Raw genomic sequence first — 10,097 nt, forward strand, 5'->3', positions numbered from 1 at the left:
ACTGCTGCTTGGGAACTGGCTGGGCATTGGTCGGCAGGTGGTGAGCAACTGCATTGTACATCACTTTCTTTGTATAGTCTTTTATCATTATTATTATTATTATTTTCCCTTCCTTTTCTGTCCTATTAAACTGTCTTTATCTCAACCCACGAATTTTACTTTTTTTTTTCCTCCAATTCTCTCCCCCATCCCACTGAGGGGGGAGGGGAGGGAGTGAGCAAACGGCTGTGGGGTGTTTAGCTGCCTGCTGGGTTAAACCACAACATGCAGCAACACAGTAACTGTCCAATACATACTGCTTGGAATAATTTATGAAGCCTACAAGCTACCTACAAGCAGGTAACAGAGCATTTAGAAAACGGAGAGCCCACAACTCATTCCTCTACATCTTTCAATCGACAAACTTAATGCTCATAATTAAACATTTTTAGCACATGCCTTTTGAAAGTGCCCTTCTTTCACTACAGTGCTAGAGTGTTTGCACAACAGCAGGAACCCTAATATGTTTGGTAGGTCCTTATTCCCAGAACTTAGTATTTTGCATGTGATTTCACATGTGATTGCTAAGGAAAGGAAAGTCTGAGTGTTATGTATCTGGAAACAATGAGTTCCTAGAGCTGTAGCAGCAGGTGCTCCTACAAGAAAGCACAGAGAAATTGTGGTGTAACTATGTTAGAAAGACAACAAGACTGAACAGCAGGGGGGCTTTGGTCTGAAGCTCCCTTTTTTCTTCACTCACTAGTGAAAGATTGCATCTATAAAATCCCCCCAGCCTTTTCCTTATACACAAGGACATATATATCCCCCATAGGGATGCTCTACCCCGTTTTATGCTTTTAATTGTCCCCAGCACTAAAGAAAATACCCAAACTCCACTTTGTGAAGAGAGCATTGCATAAGTTTCTAGGAACTGTATGGACTCTCCCTACCTTGTGATTCCTGCATCCTGCAAAGAGCAGATAAGCCATGACCCAAGCACATTTACGCATCTTCCTGATGGCTTTAAAAAGCATTAAAGTTGTGTCCAATCTTGGAAGTAGACCTCTTTTTAGTTAAGCACTCTGTTTCTCCCCTCCCTGAAAGGCTCTCACTCCCGATACTAGACAAGTTGGCTAGTTTGATCAGCTGTCCCCTAGGTAAAAGCACAAATACAGCAGTTTGCTCACTTGAAGACTCAGGCAAGTGCTTAATAAAACTGCCAGTGTTTCTGCCAGCCATCACTCTTCCAAACACTGTTTTCAACTGAACTGGATTCAGCTGCAAATTAACCTCTGTTCTGATCATTCTCTGTGCACGCAGGAGGTGCTGCTGGGAAAGGCCTGTCAAGCTGGAACAGTACCCCACTTTTTTCAGCTGTAGGGCATAATGCACAATACTTTCAAAGAACAATTTTTCATCCTTGATGGAACACAAAAAAGGTGTCTGAATTTCTGTAACTAATTCTGACTGAGCCTGGAAAAAACACAAGTGGGGCATAACTTCTCTCCTAGGTGCAAATATTTAGAAGTCCAAATCTTGCTTTTGCCATTCCATATCTTGTAGATGTTAAGAGTATTTTTGAAAAAAAATCTCAGCATGTAAATTTACTAAAAGACTGAGGTGGAAGATGAGAGTTGTAGGGAATTCTGGTCACTCCATCACATGAAACAATTGTTATGAAAAATGAGCAGTGAAGTCAACAAGGTAATGATAAATACCCAAATAAGTAAAAGATTGTGTACTGTAAACAGAATCTATCTTGTATGTATTTTTACAGGTGACTAATTTAAAAAAAAAAAAGGCCTTTAAAACTTTGACTTTAAAACTTTCTACTTGACTTCAAAACTTGGACAAATTCTCCATTAACTTCCAAATCAGGTAGAGGAAAGGCAGCTGCGTCGGCCACAGAACTCTGAACCTGTGGCAGTTTTTCCAGAGTAAACAGGATTGCCATTAAAATGGTACATTTAATCACCATCTCAGATTGAATGAAAAAAAAAAACCACCAAACCCCAAACCAAAACAAAGAAATACTTTGGAAGATAAAAAACCCACAGAAACTAGCTGACTTGAGAAGTTAAAAAAAGTGCAGATAACAGTCTTTTAATTACAGTATAATAGGTCTGACAGCTGACTGGGAAGAAGAGCTAGCATGAGTGGGGTGTTTGGAAAGGATCCCTTTTGCCTCAGGAAAACTGAGGCCTAGAGGGACCTCATGGTTCCACTTGTAGCTGAGCTTAGCAAACTTCCAAGCACCATATCATCAGCCAGGGTCACTATTTTACATTTGACTACTAGAAAATCTCATTGTGAGCGTGAAAGCAGAGAATTAACAAGGATGCACATCAAGCCATGAAAAATCCATCTTTAACTTGGCATATCTGCCACCATCTGTATACTGCCAGCACGGACACAATCTTTTTCAGCTTCCCTTCCCTGCTCATTTTTCTTAGACCTCCTCAGAGGTGAGACCTTCTGGCTCCGTTAGTTTTGACCACCAAAGGTTATTGTGGACTTACTTCAGCTGCTCCTTGCTCTGTCCCCACAGGTCAATGGTCTTCTCAGGAGCCATGTGCAGGTCCAGGTTGCAGACATTGGGTTTCTGGGGGTATAGCTTGAGACACTGTTTCACCCAGTGACGCTGGCAGCCCGGAAGGAAAGGGTTTGGTATGAAAATAAACCCTGACCACAGAGAAAAAGGGAGGGGGTGGGGAGAAAGTATGATTAGGCATATCTCTGTTTTTTCTAAAACTAGAGCAAAGGACAGAGGTCAGAGGTACTGAAAAAACACCTTAGATATATAACCACTGACTTTGCATGTAAACTGATGAAATCTATTAACAGGTCTGAATAGTTAAGTTAAAACCTATTGTTTTTTTCAGTACAAACAAATGGTGGCCATAAGGTAGAAGGCAGGGAGGGCAGCCAACACTGGTTCAAGTAAAAAATGACAATAAAGGACATATCTGTGTAAGGCATATTGATTACAGGTAGATAAAGGAGTAAGAACTTGGAAAGCCAATTGCCTTGGAGTAAATTTGATTTTGAAGTGATTCAGCAAGATTTTTGTCTTGAACCCTGCAAAGTTAAAGTAATTCTGGCCTAGTTTTTCTAGACTTCAAACTAACCTTGTCGCTGCCTCTAAACTCATACTGTCTTCTTATTGCTACTGCAGTGTCATTAACTGCAGAGAGCAGTCCACGGGCTGAGCAAGTCCCTAGTAACGTAAACTGTCCTCTCCTTTGCTTCATGCTTATTTCCAGGCAAGTCTGGTTGCACCCATCTTTGTATTTTGGTATGGTAGTACTCAAAGGGGATGAAAGTCAAATTATATCCCAAACTGCTTGATGCTGACTGCAAATACTTTGCAGTCATTGTTAATTAACAAAACAAAATAAACACGTAGCTAGTCTGCACATTCAGTTAGCCAGGCACCTCAGGCAGAGTTCAAGCAGCAGCCCAAATAAGAGGGTTAGCAGAGATGTAATGGATTGATTTGGTCTGTATCTTAACAGACAAGAGTCCTTGACATAAGATCTGCCATCACCAGGAGTGCTAACAGGATTCTTCACTGGAATTTTCTCCCCAGCACCCCAGGGGTGTTTCCTTCCAGGCCAGGGTCGACGGTATTGATGAATGAGCGTCTGATGGGAAGATGCTATTAATCTGTATTGTACCTACTCCGAGAATCAAGGCACTCTCTCAAAGACTGTCAATTCAGTAAGACTCACCAGCACAAAATTCACGTACAAAGAGAGATAAGGGTATAGGAGGAACAAAGGAAAAGGAGGGTTCAAGGTTTTGGCCTACTGCGTCTTTTTGAACTTCTCAGTCATATCAAGTTAAACAGAGACAAAAATAGATGAAAAAGGAAGAAGCAAGGCTAGGAGTCTCAGTAGGATACAAACTTGCCTTGTGGCCTTATAAAAGTGGTAATAAAAGCAAAGAAGCAGCTTCCTGCCAGCATATCTCACAGACCTCACAACATTAAATGAACTGGTTAGAAAAAGAGCCTTCAGTGTATTAATAATATACTGTCATTCATTTCACTCCATTCCCTGCACCTTCAGACTACGGCAGCCTTCTGATAGGTCTGGTTACAAGAAGTTTCTTTGCCAGAAGCATTAAATTTACTTTCTGTTGGCCTCTGCGTAGAACAGAATAATAATAATGCCCTTCCCATCTACAGCCTTTAATGTGGGGTTCTCAAAGCACTTTACTACTTTCATGAAATTACGCTCTACTAGGTATGTATTAATGAAGGAATTGAAGCCTGGAGGGCGAGTTACACACAGAGCCGAGAATAAGAATCCAAATTTTATGACTCTTGTATCAGAAGCTTAGAACACGCTCATGTCTCTCCAAACCTTTCGTTGCTTACTCCTAAGAAACCAGATTAGTCTAGATTTACAAAAGCGAGAACAACTAAAAAGTGGGTTACTGCTATGCTTCTGATGTCAAGAAAGGCAGAAAACCCTGAATTTCTAACAGTTGCAGAGTTCTACTATAAAATTCTACACTAACGTTCAAGACTGGGAGGGCCAATAGTGCTAGAAATCAGTGACTTATCACACATGGGAGGCAGAAGAGTAAGAGTAAGAGTAAGAAATGTTATTTCTGTAGCAATCTTTCTGAGCTGACTAAAGAACACCACAGACAAGTTTTGAAGGCAACACAATTGAACCTCTTGGCCTTGAAAGAGTTGGTCTGAGTGGAATGGGCAAAAGACAAATTCTTTGGGGATCTATATACTAAAGGAATCTGCCTTGAGGAAGCAGATGCAATTCTCTTACTGCAGCAAAATCTTGTGGCACACCAGGAATTAATTTACACCCAGTGAAAGTGGTCTCCAGCCTCAGTCAAAGGAAGGATAAGACACACAAGATGTCTAGCAACAAGAACAACCCCTCATAAAACCAGTTTGTGTCAGTTACAAAGACCCAAAGACAGCATCACCCACATTTCACAGAACTCAGGACACTGCAACAGAAATTCACCCAGCTTCCTTGGTCTTATATTTCATTGCTCACTGTGGGGACAAAACCAAATGACTTCCCTTCCATTTACCCATAGACAAACTAAAGAAATTCTAACTTATTTTAGAAGGCTATTGGGGCAGTTGGTTAAATATCTTATCATGCTTTAGGATGTCCAGATAAAGGTAGCTGGAAAAGGATAAAATATTATTCTTGCCCACACATGACTTCATTCTAAACAGGACTGAGAATTTGTTAATGTATTTGCATTTCATTTTAGTGAAAGGTTTTCTTTGTCAAAGCAGAAGAAAAATGCAGTTAAGTGGAACACTTGTGATCCCCTCCCCATGTAATTGCTAGGAAAGACATTTAGACAGACATAAAATGACAAGTGAGACTAAGCAAGGGCAACTATAATATGACAGGTAAGTGGAACAAAAAATTTATAGGGGCAAGAAGAGATGGAAGCCTTTCTCCTGAAGTTATTCAATTCCCTATGTATTAACCATGCCAGATGGCTAGTGTGGCTGCCTCAGTTTCAGAAATGGTAGGCTGGCTTCATAGCAACCCACACAGACACTGACTGCAGTCCCAATGAACCAAAAGAAACATGAGAAAAACCAAAATCAATCAAACAAAAATCCATGAAATAGGAAGGATCTGGGGAACTACAAACTCATCAGCCTTACTAAAACCCCTGGTAAGATTATGGAGCAAACTTTCATGACAGCCATTTCCAGACAGAAGGTGGCTGGGAACAGCCAGCATGGATTTACTGGAGGCAAATTTTGTCTAACCAGCCTTACTGCACGCTACAGTGACATGCCCAGACAAGGGGAGAGCAGGGGATGCTGTTTACCCTGGCTTTAGCAAAGTTTTCCAGTTGGTCTCCTGCAGCATCACCGGAGCCAAACTGGGGGCTCATGGATTTTATGGGTAAACTAAAAGGGTGAGCAAAAGCTGGCTGGGCCACCAGGCTTAAAGAACAGTGATTTGATGGTTCAAAGTCTAACCAGTGGCTGTTATGAGCTGCGTTCCTCACATTGATACTGGGGCCAAGACTGATAACTACATCTACATCAACAACCTGGATGATGGGATGTTCATCCTTATCACACATACAGGTAACACTAAATTGGGGCAGCAGTGGATATGCTGGAAGCTACTGCTGCCACTGAAAGGGACCTTGACAACCAAAGGAATGGGCCAACAAGAACCTCAGGAAGTTCAACAGTGATAATCCTGCACCTGGGGCAAAATAACCTCATGCAACAGTATGGCTTGAGGACCTGAAGACCAGGGAGCAGCTCTAAATCAAAGGGCCAGGGGGTCTTGGAGGACAAATTGAACAGGAGTCAGTAGTGCACCCTTGCAGCAATAAAGGCTGATTATACGTTGGCCTATATTAGTAAGAGCTACCTAAAGGGGCATTATAGAGAAGGTGGAGCCAGATTCTTCTCAGAGGTGCATAGCAAGATTATGAAAGGCAACAGTCACAAATTACAGCAAGGCAAATTTCGATTAGATATAAGGTGAAAAAAAAAACCACAAGAAGAGTGGCCAAACACTGGAACAGGTGCCCAGAGAGGCTGTGTAATCTCTGTCCTTGGAGATTTCCAAAACTCACCCATACAAAGCTCTAAGCAACCTGATCTAACTTTCAGCTTAACCCTGCTTCAAGCAGGGAGTTGGACTAGACCTCTGGAGGCCTCTTCCAGCCTAACATCTTTCTGTGATTCCACCAGCTGACCTGCAAACCTAAGATCCATTTCAGTTTTTGAAATAACCTGCCTAATGAAATTACTCTGCACCTTGAATAGGACAAGAGGTTCTTATTCACTTACTGTACTCAGTGTTCTACACCAGCAAGTAGATGCCACATTTCAGCCCTGAAATGACTGTATTTCAGTCACTTACCTAATTTTCATGATATATGTTGAGGAAAAATAGATGCTACAGAAATATAAAATCTCTGTCAAAGACAACAGGAATCCATTCTCATGAGGGATGGTCTGGTTGATCAGAGACTGAAACAACTGGCCCTTCTGTTCTCACCTTCATATATATTGCCACATCCCATCCTTTAGCAGACTCGTTTGTCCTCCTGCACTTAAAATAACATTGAATTGCACTTAGGCAAACCAAAATAGCTTTTTCAGGCAGGGCAAGGAGGATAAGATGGAAGATGCCTGAATCCAAAGCAACAAAGTTGTGTTTAATTTTTCTTGAAATCAGAAGTACCTACCCGGATACCCGTTGAGGCCGTAGGCTTTCCACTGGCTAACTGGCTGTAATCCTGCTCTGCAGGCATCTTGATCACTGACTGAAGAAATACTGAGCTGTGATCTGAACACCTGGCAAAAGAAAACAGATCTGGTTTAAAAAAAAAAAAAGGAAGAAATACGAAACTCATCCAAAAACAGCACCTATAAGAAGGAGTGCTACCGTATTCCAAGGTAAGTCTCGTGAAAACACCAACTGTACCACAGAACTATTGTCTAAGCAACTGTGACCAGAACAGGGCATGCTGCTAACAGAGCTAGTATGTACTCAACACAAGAATCGAAAGGTACCTACAGTTTTTACAACACTTAGGGTTCAGGAGAGATGTCCTCCATTCATTCAAAAAACCAAACAATTTATACCAATGAGAAAAAATTCGGCACGATTTGTCCATTTCCACAGTACAGCCTCATCATTATAAAACATTCTGGTAATTATCAATCTCCATTAGAGAGCAATATTTAGTACTCATAACACTTTATACCTTCAAGGAATGTTCCAAATACAAGTTGCTCATGATCCCATAGGGTAGATGACTATTCTCATCTGTAATTTACAGAAGAAGTAGTACAGTGACAAAGTGGCCAAAGTTGCTTGATGTGAAGGACTGCAGAAACCCTGTAAATTCTGAATACCACATTGCCACTTCTGTTTCCAACAGCAGGGTCAACAGCTCAGGGCTTAGCAAGATATATTTTCTTGATGTACTCTCTTGGGTCGCAATAACACATATATTTAAGCTGCAATAAGCCAACACTTGCTGAAAAAAACAACTCATCCACTGTGTTGCCACTCTCTTCTTCCCTTAGGACTGGGAACCATCTTAGGGAGGGCAGGGTAGAGGCAGGTTGGTTTTGTTCTGGCTTAGTTCCCCCGTCCAGCTCTCTGTGTGGCTGTGCAAAAGTACAGGCTCGTATAAGGAAAGAGCTGGCCAGGCATAGTGGGAATAAGCAGGCAGAGACAGGCAAGACTTTGTTTATGACAATTTAAAGTGTATATGAAATTAAGGCTTTTGCACGCAGACTCTGCAGTGGTGAATGTGGAAATCAGTCTCTCTGCAAGGCTGACAGCTCTGGTTAATGTATTCTGAACAACAGGTCTAAATTATATACACAGAACTTGTAAGAAAACTCTAAACTAGTGCTGGGCAGCAGCTTCTGGCAACGTGCTCAGTTTTACCAATTTTTCAGCTCTCTGCCAAAAGCAGCTTTGCGACTGCCAGCCTTAAAGAGCTTAGTTCAGAGTCCTGTCTGCAGAACGTCCCCAGGAAGGCTCCTCCTTTGACTAGACTCTGCCACCTCTCTGCCTTCTCAAACTGCTTACACACTGGCTGCTGTCAGGGCTTCTGGAGAACAGGAGCTGTTTCTATGCTGAAGAATTACATGTGCTGAATCAGTTAAATAAGCCTGGTAGCAGGGCAGCTGGGGTATGTCACACTTCACTGAAGAACTCAATCACTTGAAGCAGTTTTCTGAGAGAAAAGGAACAATAGTATCTGGGCCAATCTGCCTGGCCTGTAGCTCTTCTTAAAGAGAAAAACCAGATGTTTTTAACCTGGGGTAAAGAGGAATAAAAGATGCTTTCACTAGTAAGTTATCAACTAATCTTAGAAGGTAACAGGCACAAACAGAATGATATGGAGAGGACAGATGCTCGTGATGCTTTCAAGTACTTTGAATTTCCCAGAAGGGCTGTAATTCTGGAATCCTTTATTTGATAAAGGATTGCTGCAAGCTCAAGAAAGGCTGAAATGTTAACAACTCCCTTGTTTAATGCTAACGCCTTGAACAATTTCACATGGGTCAGGTTTTGTGTCCCATTAACAATATCAAAATTATAGTCTGAAAAGATAGAAAAATATATATTCTAATAAAATAGTAAAAAGAAAAGGCTAAGCATTTGAACTATGAAAAATTAGGCAAAGTTTCATTTTAACTGTATTTCCTACTCCCTTTTTTCATATAGGCTCATACACAGAAAATCCCTGCTTACCAATACTTCAGCAGATATCTGTAATCCTTTTGTGAGGTGACAAAATGGAAGATGAGTTCAAAGGATCACTTCTCCATCACACAAGACATGGTAAACTACTAACCATGATGGCTAATACTTTCAGATGTGCTCCTGACTGTGTGCCCCTAATCCACTGCAATAGTTGGACTTGTCCTGATGGCTAAGCCAAATGTTTATTATATGGGAGTAAGAAAGGAGAAAAAACTTTACCAACGGGAAGACAAGAACCCTGGGCACACACTGCACAGTGGAGGGAAACTGATCCCGGCTCCCTCTCCAGCTCACCCAGGTATTTCAGGGCCAAGACAAGGACCAATAGGCCCCAAAAATATTGTCAGCTCCAATAGTGAAACTTGATTTTTTCCATCCACATGTTCCTTTGCTTCCCTTAAGTGAAGTGTGGTTCTATTACAGGCTTCAGAGATCCCTTACTGCAGTGTAGGGAGCTAATTAAACATTATGGGAGTAAATAAACATAAGCAAAAGTGGTAAATTTGTGAATAGGCGGCGTGCTGGCCGGGGCGGCTGGGACAGCACCTTGTGCCCTCGGGCAGGGTCCTGTAACCCCGCGGGCAGCCGGCCCAAGGGGACCCTGGACGAGCCTGCCTCTGGGTCCCGCGGGCAGAGGGGCCCTGGGCCCTCAGACCTCTATGCCCTTCCTCAGCCGCTCGTCTCTAGTCATGCAACTAGTTTTTAAACGTTATAGCGACCCGTAAGAGGCTCAGCGCCGGAAGGCAGCGTCTTCTAGCCAGTAACAGGACAGCATTAGAGACTTGGCGTCAAGCACGAAGGGAAGCAGCAGGTGGAGAGAACAGGCTGCAGCAACACCACCACAGCACCGCGCTG

General features: G+C 42.2%; 2 protein-coding genes across 2 annotated transcripts in view; one reads left to right on the top strand and one right to left on the bottom strand.

Annotated features, from left to right (window-relative positions):
* Positions 1 to 7,755, bottom strand: part of ALKBH1 (alkB homolog 1, histone H2A dioxygenase) — a 19,479-nt gene extending 11,724 nt beyond the window's left edge. Inside the window, exons 1-3 of the mRNA XM_009280934.2 lie at positions 7,723 to 7,755; positions 7,201 to 7,309; positions 2,499 to 2,661 (exon numbers count right to left, since the gene is read on the bottom strand). Coding sequence (XP_009279209.1) covers positions 2,499 to 2,661; positions 7,201 to 7,309; positions 7,723 to 7,755 — 305 coding nt within the window. The remainder of the gene's footprint in view (positions 1 to 2,498; positions 2,662 to 7,200; positions 7,310 to 7,722) is intronic.
* A 1,526-nt stretch (positions 7,756 to 9,281) lies between these two features.
* Positions 9,282 to 10,097, top strand: part of SLIRP (SRA stem-loop interacting RNA binding protein) — a 6,230-nt gene continuing 5,414 nt past the window's right edge. The window contains exon 1 of the mRNA XM_009280935.1: positions 9,282 to 9,320. Coding sequence (XP_009279210.1) covers positions 9,282 to 9,320 — 39 coding nt within the window. The remainder of the gene's footprint in view (positions 9,321 to 10,097) is intronic.

The sequence above is a fragment of the Aptenodytes forsteri genome, unplaced genomic scaffold (assembly GCF_000699145.1).
Source record: "Aptenodytes forsteri isolate BGI_AS27 unplaced genomic scaffold, ASM69914v1 Scaffold193, whole genome shotgun sequence".
Classification (NCBI taxonomy): Eukaryota; Metazoa; Chordata; class Aves; order Sphenisciformes; family Spheniscidae; genus Aptenodytes; species Aptenodytes forsteri.